At 40.4% G+C, this 23,460-nt stretch overlaps 1 protein-coding gene across 2 annotated transcripts in view; it reads left to right on the forward strand.

Moving 5' to 3' along the window:
* Positions 1-8,494, forward strand: part of LOC142724184 (NELL2-interacting cell ontogeny regulator 1-like) — a 69,655-nt gene extending 61,161 nt beyond the window's left edge. For both annotated transcript variants that reach the window (XM_075848957.1, XM_075848963.1), the window contains exon 4: positions 7,247-8,494. In XM_075848957.1, coding sequence (XP_075705072.1) covers positions 7,247-7,303 — 57 coding nt within the window. In that variant the 3' untranslated portion in view covers positions 7,304-8,494. The remainder of the gene's footprint in view (positions 1-7,246) is intronic.
* Positions 8,495-23,460: the final 14,966 nt, after the last annotated feature.

Consider the following 23,460-nt stretch of genomic DNA (forward strand, 5'->3'; position numbering starts at 1 on the left):
TTTCCACCTCCATGCTTGACAGTGGGGACGGTGTTCTTTGGGTCATAGGCAGCATTTCTCTTCCTCCAAACACGGCACGTTGAGTTACTGCCAAAGAGCTCAATTTTAGTCTCATCTGACCACAGCACCTTCTCCCAATCACTCTCAGAATCATGCAGATGTTCATTTTCAAACTTCAGACGGACCTGTACATGTGCTTTCTTGAGCAGGGGGACCTTGCGGGCACTGCAGGATTTTAATCCACTACGGCGTAATGTGTTACCAATGGTTTTCTTGGTGACTGTGGTCCCAGCTGCCTTGAGATAATTAACAAGTTCCCCCCGTGTAGTTTTCGGCTGAGCTCTCACCTTCCTCAGGATCAAGGATACCCCACGAGGTGAGATTTTGCATTGAGCCCCAGATCGATGTCGATTGACAGTCATTTTGTATGTCTTCCATTTTCTTACTATTGCACCAACAGTTGTCTCCTTCTCACCCAGCGTCTTACTTATTGTTTTGTAGCCCATTCCAGCCTTGTGCAGATCTATGATCTTGTCCCTGACATCCTTAGAAAGCTCTTTGGTCTTGCCCATGTTGTAGAGGTTCGAGTCAGACTGTTTAATTGAGTCTGTGGACAGGAGTCTTTTATACAGGTGACCATTTAAGACAGCTGTCTTTAATGCAGGCACCAAGTTGATTTGGAGTGTGTAACTGGTCTGGAGGAGGCTGAACTCTTAATGGTTGGTAGGGGATCAAATACTTATTTCTCAGCTCACAATGCAAATAAATATATATCATTTTGACTATGTGATTTTCTGGTTTTTTTAAATATAATCTATCTCTCACTGGTAAAATTAACATAGCCTAAAAATTCTAGACTGTTCATGTCTTTGACAGTGGGCAAACTTACAAAATCAGCAAGGGATCAAATACTTTTTTCCTTCACTGTATCAACATATTTCAATAGACAAGTAGTGGAGTGTTTGGGGGACCACTTATCCAACAGTTCTTTCATTGCACAGATTACAATATCAGGGGAGTTTGCTGGGGAAGCACCATCCAGACATATTGTTTGCCTCTTTGTGTGAAGTCAAAATATTGGCAACAATCTAGAGACAGTGGAATAGAGAAAAATACATAATTATCAATTACTTTTCTAATAAATTATCACTGTCTTTTATATAGACTGTGCTTGTTGTAATATTTCACTTGAGGGAGAGATCAGCAATTTACTTCATTCTATCATTCTAACACACTGCTCCCCCCTTGTCTTTTACCACTTCCCTTTTCTTAAAGAACTAAAAAGCACAGCAAGCCAAAAGGCTGAAAGGAAACTGCTGTATTTTATTTATAACTCTAAAAACCTGACTTTACACAGCTAACTTTAATTACTTAAAACTTATAGATAAGAGACTTTAAAAAGTCAGTCTATTTACACAATCTTGTACTTTATTTCAATGTCCTAGGACTTTTTACACACATATTTTACATATAATAACAATAATTTCAAGTTCAATTAATTCATTTCTTAATCTGGATTGACAAAAACATCTCATATCAAAACAGTACACAATTTCATTTCCTCCTCAGACTAGTCTGCGACACACACCCTGTATACACGGACACACACACTGTATACATGTCTACATCATACTTCTCGTCATAATCCACCTTACTCATTGCAAAGTACCTATCTGTATTACTCTTATCGAAAGTTATTATTTTATGCACATACTTTTCATATCAACATTTATTGACTCCCTCTTCTATAGTTCTGCTTTTCCGATCATCTCATGGTCTGTCAACCAGCCAGCATTTTGTTCTATGAAAGTTTTTCATCTTGAACTATATAAACAACCTTCTTTTGACATTCCTGATCATTTTAACATTCTGTCAGAACCTTCTACCTTGTTCCCTTTTCTGAGATTCTTCCAACCGTCGTCTTACACAATCAAAACCACACTTTCTTCTCTTTTTCTCATCACACTTTTCAATTTCCTTCACTAAATTATAACATTCAATTACCCTCAAATTCCCTTTAAATCCAAATTTGCCACACCACTTATCATCGTCATGTTTTACATTCTACACATCTAATTTGTGCATATACTTAACATCCCCTTCTAAAGGAATATATATATATATTTTCATAACAACACAAACAACCACATCCTGAAGCTGTTCCTGATATATTACCCAAGTTACAAGCAGTGTTCTTTTAAAAGGACATCTAATTTAGCAATTTCAGTATATGTCTCGGGTTCCTCTCTATTTAATGGACACCTAAATGGGGCGTCTTTTAGGGATATATATAGTTTGCCTCCTTCTAGGTGCGTTAATAATGTGGCAATAGTTTTTTCTAGAATAAGAGTCTTATGTATATTTAATCTAAACACTTTTAAGGTAGAAAGATTGTTTGTTAAGGAACCAAATCCTGTTTGATTAACTTTGTATCCTTTATCAATTATTTTGACTATTCTCCAACCTTCAGTGGAAATAGCCAACATTAATCCAAAGAGACACTCAGGACAAGACATTCAAAACAATCTGGTTTGCCTTTGTCCTTTTCTAATATTTTTAAGTATCGTAATCATCACAAATATAGTAAATAATGAAATACCAACCAAACTTAATGAGAAGCCTTCGGGACAATAGACGTTAATCCACTTTTTTGCTACGTGACAATTTGGCTTACTAATGTTCATTTATCCCTTTATTCTATTATTTGATCTTGGTTCTATGATCTCATTCAAAGAGTCTTGTAAAATTTTGATGGTCAGTTGGGAATGTTGAGTAACAGTGCTCACTGCACCTTATAAATAAGGCTGCTTACCAAAACGTTATTCTCCCTGGACTGTAGGACTCACTGCACTCTAGACGCCTAGAGCCACTTACCTAAACACAGTACCAAGACAGTAATGTCGCTCACCCAAGGTGACCATGACGAGGAAATGTGAAAGACTGTCTCAACTCTCACTTTTGCCATATTTAGACAAGACACATGATTAATGATTAACATACAAACAAATTCGATATGAATAACAAAACCTTCTATCATATTCTATATTTCTGTATACCTCTTATATCTTGACCACAAGGTATTTTCACAAAAGTCACAGTACACACACAAAACTTAGAACAACATGCACAAATATTATGCTGATCAGTCATATACTTAATGTTCCTGGGTGTTTTAACAGTATTTTTTCCTACTGATTTGTCCATGTAACAATTTTAAAAAGGACCATTCCTAATTGGACTCCCTTATACACACAGGGTTATATTTATTTAACCCTCATACATTCAATCTTCACAGTCAAGGAGTCTCATATATGTTTAATCTATAACAAACATTTCTTTAAACTGCACCAAAGAAATACTTGATTACCTTAAAACTTCTGGTGTCAGGGGCGTCCAGAGACAATAAGAGGCAGGTCAATCAAGCAGCAGCAGATGTTCTGGATGTGTTTTTATACCACAATTTGAAAGTCTTTTATCTTTCTTTAATTTTGGATTTAGTTTATCTCAATCATTCAATACTTTTAGTCACAATCTTAAACTTTATAAAACAAATAATCCTAATACTCTAAAACAAATAATCTATAAGAGATCCTCCAAATCTCCAAGTACTTTATCTATTACGTGCTGCACGGAGTTATTTATTACCTGTAGCCTTCTCACATAGGCTATGGACTACTAACCTCGAGAACCGTTATTCCCAGGTTTTTATATTAAGACCTGTGCTTAATATAACTAAGACCCAGTCTTAGTACCTAAGATCCAACTTAGGTTTTCATCACATATCCTTATAACATCTAAATATGAAAAATAATAAAAACACATATAAACAAAATTATATTACCGTTATTCAGATGAAAACTCAATTCTCCTGTCTATGTTCTTTTAAAATCCATCACTCCACCTCATCCGTCCCATCAGACTGGTCTGGTCTTTGTTTGACAGCAATTCAGCCAGAGGTCTTTAGATTTAGTGAGTTCATTGAATAACTCACCCCGTGCATGGTATACAGTCTTTGAGAGGACGAGGGTCTGGAGATATTGGTTTCCGCCTCGAAGGACCAAGATGTTAGAAGAATTTTCCATACTTATCAACAAGTTTTCACCTGAATAAGAGCTTCATTTTATTCTTGCGGCATGGAGACAAGTGGCAGATCAGCAGTTGTCTGTCTTCATTACATAAGCACAGGTTTATATACAGATATCAAGGCGTATTTGCAATTCAGACTAACTGAAAACCGTTTGTGGCTTTCCTGTCATAAGAAATGTTTTACACCTCTGAATGAGATTAGACCACAGTTGGACTTCCTCTGGAGATTGCAATCTTCATTCAGAAGTTCAACCGTCTCACACACTTGATCAGTTAAAAGTACAGCATATTTAACTCTTTGTCAACTAAAGCATAGTCTGAGAAGCTTGCATTCACATTTAATATCCATTACATAAGTAAGAATAAATTTATAATAAAACTTTCCGAACAGATACTGTCATATGTCCCTGTTAACACAGTGGTAGATACTGATACTGTCACATGTCCCTAATATCACAGTAGTAGATACTGTCATATTTCCCCAGTAGCACAGTTGTATATTCTGTCATATGTCCCTGGTAATGCAAAGGTAGATACTGTTATATGTCCCTGGTAGTACAGTGATAGATACTGTAATTTGTCTCTGGTAGCGCAGTGGTAAATAATCTCATATGACCCTGATAACACAGTGGTAAATACTGTCATATGTCCCTGGTAATACAGTGGTAGATACTGCCATATGTCCCTGGTAATGCAGTGGTAATACTTTCATATATCCCTGGTAATATAGTGGTAGATACTGTCATATGTCCCTGGTAACACAGTGGTAGGTACTGTCATATATCCCTGGTAACTCAGTGGTAGATACTGTCATATGTCCCTGGTAACACAGTGGTAGATACTGGTCCCTGGTAACACAGTGGTAGATACTGTTATATATCCCTGGTAACACAGTGGTAGATAATGTCATATGTCCCTGGTAACACGGTGGTAGATACTGTCCTATGTCCCTGGTAACACAGTGGTAGATACTGTCACATGTCCCTAATATCACAGTAGTAGATACTGTCATATTTCCCCGTTAGCACAGTTGTATATTCTGTCATATGTCCCTGGTAATGCAAAGGTAGATACTGTTATATGTCCCTGGTAGTACAGTGATAGATACTGTAATTTGTCTCTGGTAGCGCAGTGGTAAATAGTGTCAAATGACCCTGATAACACAGTGGTAAATACTGTCATATGTCCCTGGTAATACAGTGGTAGATACTGCCATATGTCCCTGGTAATGCAGTGGTAATACTTTCATATATCCCTGGTAATATAGTGGTAGATACTGTCATATGTCCCTGGTAACACAGTGGTAGGTACTGTCATATATCCCTGGTAACTCAGTGGTAGATACTGTTATATATCCCTGGTAACACAGTGGTAGATACTGTCATATGTCCCTGGTAACACGGTGGTAGATACTGTCCTATGTCCCTGGTAACACGGTGGTAGATATTGTCATATATCCCTGGTAACACAGTGGTAGATACTGTCATATATCCCTGGTAACACAGTGGTAGATACTGTCATATGTCCCTGGTAACACAGTGGTGAATATTGTCGAATATCCCTGGTAACACAGTGGTAGATACTGTTATATATCCCTGGTAACACAGTGGTAGCTCATGTTATATGTCCATGGTAACACAGTGGTAGATACTGTCATATGTCCCTGGTAACACAGTGGTAGATACTGTCATATGTCCCTGGTAACACAGTCATAGAAATTGTCATATGTCCCTGGTAACACATTGGTAGATACTGTCATATTTCCTTGGTAACACTGTGGTATATACGGTCATATGTCCCTGGTAACACAGTGGTAGATACTGTCATATATCCCTGGTAACACAGTAGTAGATACTGTCATATGTCCCTGGTAACACAGTGGTAGATACTGTCATATGTCTCTGGTAACACAGTGGTAGATACTGTCATATGTCCCGAGTAACACAGTCATAGAAATTGTCATATGTCCCTGGTAACACATTGGTAGATACTTTCATATTTCCTTGGTAACACTGTGGTATATACGGTCATATGTCCCTGGTAACATAGTGGCAGATACTGTCATATATACACGATGTTCGAATGGTACATATAATGCTCGGCCCTGGAGACACAGTGGTACATACTGAAATAATGCTATATTGTAATACTGTAAACCTTGCAACGTAATATGTTTGTTTTAATTTAGTTTTGTAATAAATATTGAACATAACATTATAAAGCCCTTAAAATCATATGTTATATAATGTGATTAATTCTGGATGAACAACTTGTACATACTAGTACGTAAAGGTTTAGATCGCACCAGACTTGGTAGGTGCACGAATAGGGTCCCAACCCAATCGTAAGAAAAAATAAGTATTCGGCACTCAATACTGTAGTTAATGAAAATTTTGTTTTTATTTACGAAAATAATGTCGGAGGCTTAGTGCGACGTTTCGGTTGTTAAATGACCATCATCAGCTGCTGTAGAGACAGTTCAAACGATTTTAAGGAAATATATTATCTTAAATTCAAAACATGAATGTCTAACAGAGTATAAACAAAGTATAAACATAATGAACAGAACTATGACATATGCTCAAACATGTACATTCAATGATATCAAATATCGACAAATCTGGGAAAAACACTTTGCAATGATGATAAGGAGGTATAGATGGCAGGTGGACAACCTCTATCAGGTAACAACATCAAGTGCCTGATGAAGGTCATTTAACAACCGAAATGTCGCACTAAGCCTCTGGCATTATTTCCGTAAATAAAAACAAATTTTTCATCAACTACGGTATTGAGTGCCGAATACTTATGTTTTGTACATACTATGATTCCTACATTGTGACCCAGTGGGACATACTGTGGTCAATAAGCGATGACCCAGTAATACATATTATTTGTGACATACTGGTGGCCTAGTGGTACATATGAGTCCTCGTTAACCCACTGGTATATACTGTGATCATTGCTGTATGACCCAGACTTACATACTTTATTCAGTTTTTGGTGACCCATTGGTACAAATGTGTGGAGTGTATTAACAAGAAATCGGGCTCTTAAATTAAAACTCACCATTTCCAAGTTAAAGTCATAAGCCACACATACCATAATGTATATCTATGCAATATCTGAAATATTCCTTTTTTTTCCCAATTTTTTTTAGACAGAGGCACTTCTCTTGAGGACTGAAGATTGTGGCTTGTGCAGATGTCTCATATAAAGCTAAGGAGACTTATACCATCAATGCCTGATAAATAACGAGTCAAGAGATCACAAGCGCTGTAATATAACCCTCTTCACTTGTAACAACACAGCTTTATACAATATGTAATTATTTTTTTTTTTTAAAGTAGAAGTGCTTTATTATATTCTCTAGAACAAGCTACAAAATATTTTGGAAAAAAGGCGTGGCTTCTTCATGGGACGGGACTTTGCTTGTTTTTGTGCCTACAGGCACCAGTAGTTTAGTTCCAGTTCTACTGTGATAAAATTCATCATCTAAATATGTGAAGAGCAGAGGAATAGCTGCAGAGGTAACAATGGTGCCCGAAGCCCCTCTGCCACAAAGAATTGTGACTTGGACATATCATTACAAGATCATGACCTGGATGTCTCATGATCTGCTATGTGCAGAAACATCTATGTCAGTGTTTCCTAACCAGAGTGCCCAGAAGACAGCAATGGTAAGAGCCAGGGTGTAGCTATAGGGGATGTCGAGGTAGCATTTGCACCTGGACCCTTGTGCCTGAGGGGGTCCAAAGTCCCTTTGCCATATAAGAAGACACCAGTATTATAAATGCCACACGGTAGATGTGGGCCCTGTTACAGATTTTGCATTGGGGCCCAGGACATTCAAGTTATGCCGAGGAGTAAGTAAGATGCCCAAGAGGGGCAACTTATCGGAAAATATTGACTCTACAACTGCTCCGCCATTAACATTATACGAGCCCAATGATTGGTACGTGAAGGAAGGATCAAGATGATGTGAATACAGGAAAGTTGCACCCTTCTCGCTTACTGCCAATGATGATGTTACATGAAAGTGTAGGACTACAACTGCTTCTACCAGACCAGAGAAAGTCTTTATATGGTGGACTATATAAAGCAAAAGTATAGTGTTACTGCAGAGTTTTCATTTTGTTATTTACATTTCCACCCCAAAAAATTGTGATATAACTGGTGCACAAATATATATTCAATTTATGGATTCCGTTTTTTGGGTTATTTTCACTACCTTAGCCCATCTGTCTACTTTATGTATTATATGAGAAAAAAAACTTTAGAAAATTGTCGTACAGCTTTTTATATTGTTACTTGGCATCATGTGTTGCTTGGCCATTGACTGCAGTTCCAATTTCCTGTACAAGGATTTTTTTCATCAATATATTTTATAACATTTTATATTTTCAATAAAACATCATTTTTTTATTTAAAACTTGACAAAAAGTGGTGAAAAATATGAGCGTACAGATGTAGCCAAGTTTATCTTGACTCTGGTAACTTGCTGCAGCGTGATATCACACAACAAAGCCATTGAAAAAGTCAAGATAAAGGTTCTTGACACTGTGTATTTAATGCGATAAAAGTCAAGATACATCTGCACATAGATCAAGGTATCACCAATATATTGAACAAACATAGTACAAGTTACAAACAAGAACTGGTGGTACTTCGCTAGAGAGAGAAAAATGTGTTGAAGAAAGCTTTTTTTTAATTTTATTTAGAAATTCTGCCCCCCTACAATGTCTTCCTATGTAAAAGTGCTCACTGTGTGTAAAATAAGCGCCCAGTGTGGCTGATTGGCCAGGAGCCAACATTTACCTTCACCAACCACCTTACATACTAATGCACACACTGGCGCTGATACTTCAGTAATGTCACTAGTTCCTTCACACACACACACTTTTTTTTTGGCCCAAAAAACAGATCTCAAAGAACCGAATATTTTTAGTAAAATGGTACATGCGTTTTTTTATTGCGTTTTTTTGCAAATAGTGTGTTTTACTAAATGTGTGTTTTCCAGGCTGCTGCAAGACTGTTTGTAGTGCATTTTATATTTTTCCCATTGACTTAATGCCAACACTGCCAGAAAAAAACGCCACAAAGAAAGTTTTTCCTTAAAACACCCTAAGGCTGGGTTCCCACATAGCGTAAACGCAATGGAATTCTGTGCAGAAATTCTGCAGCATTTACAGCAGCAGCAAAGAGAATGAGATTTAGCAAATCTCAGACACTCTAAGGAAAAAAACGCACAGAAGTCGTGCGGAAAGTGTTCTGTGGTACAACTTTAAATTCAGCAGCATGTCAATTTATGCTGCGGGTTTGGCCCATAGACTTGAATGGGGAGCAGAAATTCTTTGTACAGAGTTTACGCAGCGGAAACCACTGGAAATCTGCAGGTGCGCATATACTTTGTTATAATAAATGTTTGACACTAAATCCGCAGGTAAAAGCTCTGCGGAAAAACCGCAGCTTTTCCGCAGCAATAATGCACTATTTACTGCAGATCTTTGTGACAGATTTACCAGCGTTTAATTTGAGATTCTGTTGCAAAAAATCTGCAGTGTATCCGGTGTGTGGGAACATACTCTTAGGCCTGATTCACACGAGCGTGTTAAACATCCATGAAACATCCATTGAAACAGCGGCCATCCCACGGACCAATGTAATTCAGTGTGGCCGTTCACACAGCCGTTGTTTCAACGGCCCGTGTGAAGGGTCCGTGCGAAAATAGGACATGTCCGTTCTTTTCACGCATCACGCATCCCTCCATAGACTCTCAACTACGGTGGATGCGTGACATCGCATCCCGTAGCGCTGAGCACGAATGCACCGTGGACGTGAAAAACTGCAGTTTTTCACGTCTGAGATGCGCAGCTCTCGTGTGAATCAGGCCTTAGGCTTTGTTCGCATGTATTTTTTAAGCCAAAACCAGGAACGGAACCTAAACGACGGAACCCTTGCACAACTGAGACAAACGGAAACCATTTGCACCAAATCCATCACCATTGAAATCAATAGTGATGCAAACGGAAACCTAAGGGTATGTGCACACACACTAATTACGTCCGTAATTGACGGACGTCTTTCGGCTGCATGTCCCGGACCGAACACAGTGCAGGGAGCCGGGCTCCTAGCATCATACTTATGTACGATGCTAGGAGTCCCTGCCTCGCTGCAGGACAACTGTCCCGTACTGTAATCATGTTTTCAGTACGGGACAGTAGTTCCACAGCGAGGCAGGGACTCCTAGCGTCGTACATAACTATGATGCTAGGAGCCCGGCTCCCTGCACTGAGTTCGGTCCGGGACTTGCGGCCGAAATACGTCCGTCAATTACGGACGTAATTAGTGTGTGTGCACATACCCTAAGGTTTCCGTTTGTTTGAGTCAGGGTCCCGTTCTGACGGGAAGCTCCGACGGAACGTCAGAACGGGAGTCTGACGAAGATGTGAACGAAGCCTTAATTGACACAATAATCCAGGCTGGATTTTTAGACTGTCTCTACGGAGATCCTAGTTTACAGCTTGAGCGAAGTACCAAGACGGTCCTGGGAATATCTGCAGTGCTTTCAGTGGATTAGCTTCTTGAAGTGTAATAATAAGCGAGATTCAGCGAGCTGCCGCTGTCGTTGGTCAGGAAAACCTATATTGTATGGATTCTGGCTGTTAATTCCTGCAAAGTAGCAGGAAACGGCTGAAGATATGCATTTGCCATTGTATTTTTTATCTATAAGTAGAGAGGCAATTTAGCTTTTGAAAAAAGTGATGATATAATTTTATAGAGAAGTTAATTCTAGAAATGAGGATGGAAACAAAAATAGTATATGGTAGAAAATTAAATATTTTATTGAGGAAAAGCAGAAGCAACAACTCAAATTTGCAACTAGATTAACGCTGGCCCTTTAAACCACGCCGTCCTCTCTAGCCCTTTAGTTTGTGCATTTTTATCTTGTCACGTGTGATACGGTCTGCCGAGCCCTGTATCTAAGCCTATCATGTATGATAGTGTTTTGTGGGCCCTGTATCTAGGCCTATCATGTGTGAGACTGTCTGCTGGGCCCTGTATCTAATCCTATCCAGTGGCGGAGCTATAGGGGGTCGTACTTAAAAAAGGTCCCATGGTTGGCCAAAAACGTTGCATCTAGTTTTGACTGAATAAACCACATTTTTGCTATACTGGAGTGTTGCAGGATTTCTTCAAAAATATTTTAGAATTCTTGGATCGGGATTACCTAATTGCACCCGCTGCCATTTTGGATTCAAAATTTGGGTGCTGCTACTCTCTGCTTGTGTGTGTATTTATATATATATATATATATATATGTATTTATATATATATATATATATATATATATATATATATATATAGGTAAGAGATGGTATGCCGTATCTTTGTCCCTGGCTGAACTTGTGTGATCGAGCATACTCGTGACTCTAAATGTCTATATTAGTATAAATGGATTATAATTTGGAATTATAATTAAACAAAAATAAATTCATGTTCCATCTTTTTTCCTGTCATGTATTGGAAGAATGGCCAGGACCTCCTACGTTTTGTTCCTGGATCCACCTCTGCTTTGACCTTTGAATTTCTCTTAACAGACGTCATCATGGTTAACATCACAGCCATATTGCAGTAAAGCAAAAAAGGCGTAAGAGAAATAGAAAGCTCACGCTTCGTGTTGTCACATGGAAGGCTTCTTGGCAAGCAGGAGATGAATCTATTGCTGCCGTTAACTGAGCGATGAGTACAGGGCTCTCTACTGGTAATGTATATTTCATGCCTTGCTGCATAAACTGAATGAAGAGTATTCCAGGAAAAGTCATTCTTCACAGTGTAAGAGTTGCCGCAGGCTGCAGCGCACTTAATGATGTGAAACGATATCTGGGGGAGTCAGGTTCAAGGTAGGATATGGCTGTGGATCATGAAGTCAGGGATGTCTACAGATCATCGATATTTCATCAATTCCAAACGAAACCGCTCAGTGGTGGGGAAATCAAATCTCAGAATCAAAAAAACAAGTGAAATACATGTCCAGATTCAGGGGGGTGAATGCTGATGTTATATACCTAGGCTGTAATTAAAGGGATTTTCCATTTTTATGTAAATAAAGGTAAATCAGTATCTATCTAAGAAATTGCACAACTTTTTAGTGTACTTCCGAGTTTCAGTACGTCACCATTTTCAATAACCCTGCTTGCTGTCGGTGAATCGAAACATTCTTGTTTACATCCGGAAGGCTGAAAACTCAAACACACCTGTCGTGGAAATCAATGGCTTTTCATTTCAAATATTTCACATGTGAGTTACAACTTATCTACGCCATGCGCTACGTCACTGCATTCCAAAGGAGGAGGTCTTACACTTCTCACAATTTTTTCTGGTTAACCATGTAATTGCTGGCAAAAATTCTCTCATGTCTTTCATATCAACAGTTTAAGATCACGTACACACCTGCAATCTTTCATCATACAAAAAGCTTCAACATACCTTTTTGGATCCATCTTTCAACCCACTGCTGAATAAAGGGCCACGTCCAGAAGATGTGACGTCATGACAGCTAGATTCCAAGGCGTACGCAATACATGTGTGAATGGTGTAAAAATAAGCTCCTTACCTACCGCGGTTTTTTTGTAATTCACAGATGCAAAGCCAGACCTTTCCAGTGACAGCTTATCAGACGTGCAATCTCCCGGGTTTTATCGGCACCATTACCGTCGTGGAAATCAATGGCTCAAAATATATTAGACTGAAATTTAGACGAGTCCAACAGACTCTCAGGCCAGGCCCTTTATCCAGCATCCTAATCAGGATATTTCATACCGATATATATCGAGAGAGGAGAAGAAAACACACAGACGCTGCTGATATGCTCAAAATACTCCTCTGAAGGTTTATTTCCAAACTCAAACTATAATACTATCATTCAGAAGGGGTGTAGGCTTGAGGTTAACCAATCAGAGACAAAACTACATATCGCAACATAATAAAATCGGGCACTCTATCTGGGGGGCACTAGTTTAAACCCCTGTAATACACAACAGCCTGGAACAAAAATGACTTTCTCCTGACAAAAATACATTTTATCTTTAAAATGACTTGCAACCATTTACCTGTAAAACATCTCACATTTTCAAAAATAACATTTAGGCAGCCCAATAGCACGTGCCTCATGTGTGAAAACAAAAACAAAACAATTGTAATTAGTTATTCAATAACACAGAAAATAATATATCTGGTAATATTAATTACTGCAAACCAATAAACTATATATAAGAATAGGGAACAGTGGGGGCACATACATTTTCAAGACCCCGTGTCTCACAATATCTGTATTTGAATTTACTTGAATCAACATCAAAACATTCCAACATTAAATCTTATCACATCATAACACATAAATCTGCAGCGTAACTTTTATCTTTTTACAGACAGATCCAGCCGGCTGTAATATTTTTCTCGCTTGGTGTAGTTACAGACGACAGCGCATGCGCAAAGATAAGAATCTTTCCATTATGAAGAGAAACTGATTTTAGCCCCATACACAAATCACTAACATTTTTAGACATTACTGCTGTTAAAGATAAGAACATACAATATAGATCTGCTTTATTGTGGCCACTAGTTTCAAACTTCATACATGTTACATTACACACATCACACAGATGTCACATTGCAACCGTTCACATTACACTCCCCCCGTTCTGACCCACATTAGTCACTGCAATGTACCCGGCTGCTCCGTTTTCTTCACTCTTTCAATGAAAATTTACACCTGTATTCAAATTGTTCTTTCTCACATCATCTTACTTGTAACCACCTGTAATCACTTACTTTGTCCTTTTAACTTTTCAACTTTCCACAAACCATTCTATTTATCACATGCAAACATCCATCTTACGGCTAAGAGTCTCTTCAACAATTTTTTTTACAGTGTGTTATTTTGCTTTCACATACTTTACAATTAAAGCCCCAGCTCCTTTTGCTCATCCTACTATAATGATGGCCGGGACCCGTGCCCCAAAGCATTTTTGTCTCACTTCCGCCTGACCCCATGGTCGGAGAGCAGTAGGGTGATTTCCGGTAAATCCCCCACCTCCAGGCAAACTGGCCACGTTTGCCGACAGATATCTCAGACCAGTCTATCTCCTAGACTGTCTTACCAATACGATATCAAAAGTCGTTCCTCCAGACATTCTAGCAGTAGGATCCCCTTTCCTCTGATCCCTTACTGTATTGAACATCAAGAACAGACAAAATGCTGCCAATCAACAATTGCAAGAGCAAATTCTTCAACACAATCGAAATTCATGAACCTCCATTGATTCAAGCAGGAGTTGGTCACATTCACTTATGCAGAACACTTGCTGCCGGGGTGTGTCTTTCGGTTCATACAGCCCGTGATGTAGCATATATCCAAAACTCTTTCCTCTAGCACTTTGCAATGGTTTCACATGCAAATTATATTTGGTAACATATATATTATCCTCCCCGCTCAGCCGTTCACTCTGTGGGTTGTAGTCTAGAGGGCTGTTATGTATGTTGGTGATGATTTCTTTAGGGGCTCTGGGTCTGAGCAAATACCAATGTCCTTCACTGTAATTACTACTACGACACAGGTGGCACCTGGGGTAAGTGTCAGGGTCATTCACTGAATACAGGATGTTATATTACAACGGTATTCAATCCAGCGGTCTGATGTTATTCTACTACAGACTTAATTCCTTGGATGTTATTTTACATCAAAGTGTGTATGCCGGATTATCACATGTGCTAGAAATCAGTCTGTACTGATTCCCACCTTATGCCAGTCTGGCAATGCATACAACTGGTTTAAGGACCCTTACACACAATATCACTGGCTGGCAGTGAGTTAGGAACATATAAATGATTTTCTAATACAGTATTCAAAGTTTTCCCTGTTGCACTGGATTCTCCATTATCAGGACTTAACCATTGAAGCCCCTGTGGTACTACAGGATATTACTCACAACTATCCAACTTTTCTCTCACCTACAAACAGTCAGTACCTCCCAACTATAATCCCAGACAAATGGGTAACAGAACTACTATTAGTCCTCAACAATTTTACACAACTAAATAACAAATGACACACTACAACAGAGCAGCAATCACACGTTTTTTTCCCTCACTGTCCAGACTACAATCTTTTCATTTCAAATATTTCACATGTGAGTTACAACTTATCTACGCCATGCGCTACGTCACTGCATTCCAAAGGGGGAGGTCTTACACTTCTCACAATTTTTTCTGGTTAACAATGTAATTGCTGGCAAAAATTCTCTCATGTCTTTCATATCAACAGTTTAAGATCACGTACACACCTGCAATCTTTCATCACACAAAAAGCTTCAACATACCTTTTTGGATCCATCTTTCAACCCACAGCTGAATAAAGGGCCACGTCCAGAAGATGTGACGTTATGACAGCTAGATTCCAAGGCGTACGCAATACATGTGTGAATGGTGTAAAAATAAGCTCCTTACCTACCGCGGTTTTTTTGTAATTCACAGATGCAAAGCCAGACCTCTCCAGTGACAGCTTATCAGACGTGCAATCTCCCGGGTTTTATCGGCACCATTACCGTCGTGGAAATCAATGGCTCAAAATATATTAGACTGAAATTTAGACGAGTCCAACAGACTCTCAGGCCAGGCCCTTTATCCAGCATCCTAATCAGGATATTTCATACCGATATATATCGAGAGAGGAGAAGAAAACACACAGACGCTGCTGATATGCTCAAAATACTCCTCTGAAGGTTTATTTCCAAACTCACACTATAATACTATCATTCAGAAGGGGTGTAGGCTTGAGGTTAACCAATCAGAGACAATGTGACAATATTTGTTATTCAGTAAAAAGCAGACCATAATATACATCACAGATACATCATTATAATTCTTCACACATCAGGTTTGCAGGTGGCCTTATCTCTCTTGGGCAGAATGTTCCCGTAAGATGGGGGGAGGCTCTCCCACACACATTTTTGCCACCCTCCCTTCTCACTCCCTGTTCCTTCTCTGCAAGCTTCGTATGGGAGCCAAGGTCAAAGATAAAACATATGAAATCAACATTACTTGTGTTAAAGGAACAATGACTTTCTTATTCACTACAAAGAACCAAGATGGGAACTCCAGACAAGATGGCTGCTGCAGGAAACTAAATCATTTAAACATTATTATAATCACTTTCACATAATACATATCTTAGTAATTCGGCATCCTGCTTGATAATTCATAATGTAATTTCATACAGAGAATATAAGCAAATAAACCATCCTTCACACACCTAATACTGGCAGCAGAGGGATTTTTACATTTCCATTCAGTCTATGCAATCCTCTAGTCCTTTTTTCAATACTTTTATTATTTTTGCCATTCTTTCTCTTTGCCATGCTAGGCATTTCACAGCATCATCACTTTTACTGTAAAGAACTCTTTCCATATAGCAAATATGGATGTAGCCATCTTTATCTTGATTCTGATAACTTGCTACCTCTGTAAATTACAATATCTCTTCTTTCTGTTCGCCCTCTCATGTTTTAATTGATTTATATACTGTGAGGGACCTAAAAACAAGGCTGGTATAAGGTGGCATACTAGGCAATTGCCAAGTCACCCTCTTTCATAGGGGGTTCCCAAGAATGAGAACCATAGCAGCAAACGAAAACCACCAAGTATTATTTAGCAGTGAATGGCACAATTATTTGGGAATTGAGTTATGTGGGAATTATATGGCAGTATTATGTGGGCTACTGGGCCGTATGGGGCAGTATTATCTTGACACTATATGGCGATGTTAAGTGGGCTGAAATTCAGAGAAAAAAAATGGCAAGCGGTGGGTGTACTATTTTGCTTCGTGTCCAGGGCCTCATTTTCCGTTGCCGTAAAACTGGCCCTGCCTAATTTAAGCCTGTGTAGCATGTAGAGAATAGCTCTTGTATACAAGATACAGCAGATCTTCCATGACCACGTTTAGGCAGGTAATTTAACGTACTCAAATGGTAGTCACCCACACATCAACACTGTTGGTTGCTAGGCAACCTGAACGAAATTGCCTACAGATTTCACTAATGAAACTCTGGGTAGAGAAATAAACATAGATTCTGCATATGTATGTAACAGGTATTAAACTGTTTCAGTGGAGCCATGCAGAGGCGTAACTTGAAGCTCCTGAGCCCCAGTGCAAAATCTTTACCAGGTCCCCCTACTACCATGTTCCGTTTACTGTATAATACTTGTAAGAAAGATGAAATCTGTGTTCAAATTGTGTCCGTGTATGTGTGTTTTGGATTGATGGGGTGGTGATGAGTTCTTCTGATGCAGTGGTCTTGATTGAGAATGGGGCTTTCTTGTACAGTGGGCATTACGGTTCAGGGAATCTCATTCCCGGCGCCATATTGTGGGAGGTCTAAGCATAAGTATGTAGTCACGCATCTGTGGGGGGCGGGTGTAACCTCCCTAGATTATAAATCGGTGGGGATTTTTGTGCCAAGGTTGTTGGGCATTACCCAGTGAACAGAGAAAGATTCCCCCCTGTGCTGCGGAGTGTGACCTAAAAACTCTTGTTCCTGAGATGTGGGTACAATTACCGCAGCGGTCGGCCAACCCAGATTTACAGAGTTCAAGGCTTGCAGTGACGAGTTGCCAGGTGGGGCGGAAGCCGCTGAGGCCTGCTGAAAGCCGAGTTGCCAAGTGGGGCAGAAGCCGCTGATACGGGTCTACTGGATACGCAGACATTGAAAATTGGGAAGTCGTCACCACCAACCAGTACATATTGTTTTTCATCTTTCATTGTTTAACGTTATAAGAGTTTTGCCTCTCTAAGAAAATCCTCTCAGCTGTAAAACGAGATGTCCTGTACATGGTTAGACATGAGGATGAGAGTGCGGTCACTGCGGCCTGATGAGAAGGCCGCCTCTTACTTGTGACTGAGGCGCTTAGACAGCAGAAAAAAAAGTAATAAAATACAAAATGACAGTGACAGTAATTTCCTTACTGCTAAAAGCTCAAACATCAGATCCCCACAGCTGAATAAGCACAATATCTCCAGCGGATAAATTGGGACATGTGTAGCAAAGGGATCTTGGTCCTGAACTGACAACTAAAAGTTAAGCAGAGATGTTTGTTACTTAGGTTGTGTGTGATATACAGGGCTGCCATCAGAAATTTCTGGGCCCCATACAGCCAAGGAGTCTGGGGCTCCCCTATTGGGGCAGGCACAAAGTAAAGGGGTGGGAGGTAAGGCAGCGGTGAAAAGCAAACTAGTAGGAGATCTCTTTGGAGGGGCAGGGCAGAGCTAGCTGGTGGGTATCAGGGGGCAAGGTGGAGAGTCTAAGTGCCAGGGCTCAGCAGGGGAAGGAGGAGGGGATTTCTGGGAGAACAGAAAGTGGCATGGGTGGCGACACTGGCATGAGGGCGCCCGTGCCGCCCGTCGGAACAGGCCCCCCCATGGCCGGCGACGTACTATAGCAGAGCAGGGAGGTATCTTCCTGCACTGAAATCTACTAGCGCCACTGTAGCTCACTGAAGGAGCGAAATCCCTGTGTGGCTGGGGATTCCGCTCCTGGAGCGCTCCGCTTAATGTCTCTGTCCGTATATGGACAGTGACATCAGGGGCAACTCCTGAAGGGGCATCCCCGTCTACAGCGTTGCCGACTCTGTGACCGGGGATTCAACTCCAGGAGAAGCCCTTGACATCAGTGTCCATAACCTTCCTGCATGGCGTTTGCCGGCATGTTTGACGCGTTTTTCGCGGCATTTTTTGCGTAACCGCGTGAAGATAGGGCATGTCGAGAAATCAATGGGAGGCATTTTCGTTGAGTGTTTGACGATTCTTGCAGAGCGGTTTCCGCGCCAAAAAACTAGACAAAATACTCTGTGTGAACAGGACCTTATCATCCCCCTAGTATAATGTCTCCTTCAGTGTCATCCATCCTCCATTATATTATCTCCTACCCACTACACCATCATCTCCCTGCCCCCATTGTCATCTAATCCCCCCTTACCCAGGTCTGTATGATCCTATGGACACTGAAGCACCCCATTGTATGACTAGCAGTGGCGGCTCTTATCTCCTGTGCTGCGGGACAATAAACCTGTCTTCTCCCTCTGCTACACAGCCCGGGAGATAAGAGGTAACTGCTACTAGCGATACAAGAATATGAAGCAGAGCTGAGAATGTATAGTGCCGACATGGGTAACATTGCTTTTTATTGGGGGGATGTGATGTGAGGAGGCTCCGGGCAGCAGCAGCCTGACAGACATTACATACTGACACAGACATCACGAACTGTACTCACGGTGTCAGAGGTCTTCTGCTGCTATGGCTTGTCGCCTCCACTGCATTCAATCCTCCCGCTGCCTTCATGACGTCTCCCTCCTTTTCTCCTCCACAAACACTGTCACGCCGCTATGGAGGAGGAGGAGGGCGGGCACTATATGAACAGCGGACTCTTATGATTTTACTTTGATGCAAAGAATGGGCCCCGGCTCCGTGATGGGAAAGTGAAATCATAAGGGCCCGTGAGCAAATGCATTCCGGCAGTGGAGCACGGGCCCCCGTTTTTTCAAATTTTGACCAGGCCCCTGACACCAGTACCGCGAGTACTGCCCTGATGGCAGCCATGGGAAGGGACACTGTTTTTGGCCTTCCTCAGCCTTATAATACCAACCTGAGGCCGCCCGGTGCCTGCCCGTCACTACAGATGGTCGGGTACTGGTTTGTACCCGTCTCTTCCCAGTACCCCTGGTGGCGGTGGGTACCGGGGTAATAATGGGGGTTAGTGTTAGCCTCTGCACCTGCTATCATTAAGCCCCGTCTTAGTAATGGAGGTTGTCAATTAGCCAGCGGCCATTACTAAGGTGGTAATAATAAAGTTTAAAAAAATACAAGCACATAGAAAAAATATTTTATTGAAGTAAAAAAACACAACCCCCATTAACCATTTTATTGAGAATAAAAATATGCTGTCATTGAAGTAGTCCTCAAATCCGACGTAGTCCAACAACCGATTTTGTAAAAAAAACACAAACACACAAACTGTCTGCTGAGCTGTGTATCTAATCCCATCATGTGTGAAACTGTCTGCTGGGCCTTATATCTAATCCTATCATGTGTGATACTGTCTGCTGAGCCACTGTATCTAATCCTATCATTTGTGATACTGTCTGCTGGGCCATTGTATCTAATCCTATCATGTGTGATACTGTCTGCTGAGCCAATGTATCTAATCCTATCCATAGTTTATAGGGTCTTAGTGCTATCGATATGCTATGCTGTCTCCTATACACACACACACATTTTTTTGGGGCGGACACATATGTATTGGGGCTATTTCCCCTGACATTTTAAGTCCTTAGTGACGCCCCTGGCTGCTAGTGCAGCATTGTTGGGTCACTAAGGAGACCCAGCGATGCAGCTGGAAGCTGCGGACCGTCGGCCACGAGAAATTTGCGGGGGGGGGAGCCCAATAAGAACTTTTGTATCGGGGCCCATGAGCATTTAGCTATGCCCCTGCATAGGCCTGTTAATGGATTTCAGGAAGTGTGAATGCCTTCAAGGACTCCTCATCATTTAAGTGAAGTGGTTAGAATGTTAATTATAATACTATTTACAGTATTTTCATATGAGTGAATTGTTGTATATTAACCCCTTAATGACCAGCCTATTTTAGACGTTAATGACCAAGCTATTTTTTAAGTTTTTCCATCGTCGCATTCCAAGAGCTATAACTTCTTTATTTTTGCGTCGACATAGCTGTATAAGGTCTTGTTTTTTGCAGGACAAGTTGTATTTTTTAATAGCACCATTTTAAGGTACATGTTATTTATTGATTAACTTTTATTAACTTTTTTTGGGGGGGGGAATAGAAAAAAATCTGACATTTCGCCACTCTTTTTTGCATCCTAAATCTACGCCGTTTACCGTGTGCTATAAATAACACAATAACTTTATTCAGCGGGTTGTTACAATTGCAACGATACCAAATTTGTATAGATTTTGTATGTTTTACTACTTTTACACAGTAAAAACGCCATATTTGAAGAGCCGTAACGTTTTTATTTTTTTGCCGATGCGGTTGTATGAGGGCTTTTTTTTTGCGGGACGACTTGTAGTTTTTATTGGTACCATTTTGGAGTAGATGCGACTTTTTGATCACTTTTGATCAAATTTTTTTAAAGTCAGGATTCACAGATATCAGCAATTTTTCCATCTTTTTTTATTTAATTTTTTACGGCGTTCCCCGTGCGGGTTAAATAATGTTATAGATTTATAGTCGGGGTCGTTACGGACGCGGCGATACCAAATATGTGTAACTTTTTTACTTTATTTTGGTTTTTTAATACTAAAGCAGTTTGTAAGGGGAAAATGTGGGTTTTTCATTTTTTTTAATTAACTTTATTAAACTTTTTTTTGACTTTTTTACTAGTCCCACTAGGGGACTTTAATATGCGATTCTGCGATCGATATTATACTTTTGTATTGCAGTGTATTATGCCTGTCCGTTTAAAACGGACAGGCATCTGCTAGGTCATGCCTGCGGCATGATCTAGCAGGCATACACTACAGGCAGACCTGGGGGCCTTTATCAGGCCCCCGGCTGCCATCGCAGACACTTGGCGATCTTATCACCAGGTGTCGGTGGGATGAGAGGGAGCTCCCTCCCTCTCTCCAAAACCACTCAGATGCGGTGCTCGCTATTGCACACCGCATCTGAGGGGTTAAACGGGTGAGATCGATACTAATATCTATCTCACCCGGCAGAGCAGGGACGCTCCCAGCCCTCAGCTACCTCTGGCAGCTGAGAGCAGGGAGATTTGACAGCTCCCTGCTCTGTTTACTTATTCCGATGCCGCGACGTAAAAAGTCTATGGCATCGGAATAAGGCCCGTTAGTGACCGACGTAAAAAGACTATGGGCCGGTCACTAACGGGTTAAGTAAAGACTGTTTTTATTGGTAAATAGGAATATGGTGGGAGGTTCACGGTAGTCATGTACTGAGCTTGGTTCTGGTGCTGTATTCATTTACTGAGCTTGGTTCTGGTGCTGTATTTATGTACTGAGCTGGGTTCTGGGGCTGTATTTATGTTCTGAGCTTAGTTCTGGGGTTATATTTATGTACTGATCTTGGTTCTGGTGTTGTATTTATGTACTGAGCTTTGTTCTGGTGTTGTATTTATGTACTGAGCGTGGTTCTGCTGCTGTATTGTACTGAGCTTTGTTCTGGTGCTTTATTTATGTACTGATAACAACTAATTGCCAATATATTTATGTCGTAAGCTCGGTTCTGGTGCTGTATATATGTACTGAGCTTAGTTTTGGTGTTGTATTTATGTACTGAGCTTGGTTCTGGTGTTGTATTTATGTACTGAGCTTTGTTCTGGTGTTGTATTTATGTACTGAGCGTGGTTCTGGTGTTGTATTTATGTACTGAGCTTTGTTCTGGTGTTGTATTTATGTACTGAGCTTGGTTCTGGTGTTGTATTTATGTACTGAGCTTTGTTCTGGTGTTGTATTTATGTACTGAGCGTGGTTCTGCTGCTGTATTGTACTGAGCTTTGTTCTGGTGCTTTATTTATGTACTGATAACAACTAATTGCCAATAGGCAGAAAACCCTATTTCCCAACTACCATGAAAGAAATAATGAGGCCCGTTTCCCCTGAGGACGCAAAACATGTCGGGGGGGGGGGGCTCCTCATATTTTAATTCCTGCTGGTTGCCAGGCATACTGTGGTACACACTCAATTCATTGACTGCTAGTATAGCTGGCTTTACGTCGGTCTATGGGTGTGTCACACTGTTGCATGTGCAGTAACCTCTCATACATTTGCCTGGCACCTAAGCAGTAATAATTTTAAACCTTATGTGTGGTCTGTGCTTTTTGCTACATATAGCACATTAAAGAATTTATTTTATTTTTATTTCTTTCTTTCATGGTAGTTGGGAAAAAGGGTTTTCTGCCTATTGGCAATTAGTTGTTATTTGTGTATTGTGCCCGCCAACTAACCAGGATCTCTGATATTTTTGCTATTATTTATGTACTGAGCTTTGTTCTGGTGCGGTTTATATGTACTGAGCATGGTTCTGGTGTTATATTTATGTACTGAGCTTGGTTCTGGTGTTGTATTTATGTACTGAACTTGGTTCCGGTAATATACTTATGTATTGAGCTTTGTTCTTGTGCCGTATTTATGTACTGAGCTTGGATCTGGTGTTGTATATATGTACTGAGCTTGGTTCTGGTGCTGCATATATCTCCTGAGCTTTGTTCTGGTGTTGTATATATGTACTGAGCTTTGCTCTGGTACTGTATTTATGTATTGAGCTTTGTTCTGGTGCTGTATTT

This window comes from Rhinoderma darwinii, chromosome 1 (genome assembly GCF_050947455.1).
Source record: "Rhinoderma darwinii isolate aRhiDar2 chromosome 1, aRhiDar2.hap1, whole genome shotgun sequence".
Lineage (NCBI taxonomy): Eukaryota > Metazoa > Chordata > Amphibia > Anura > Rhinodermatidae > Rhinoderma > Rhinoderma darwinii.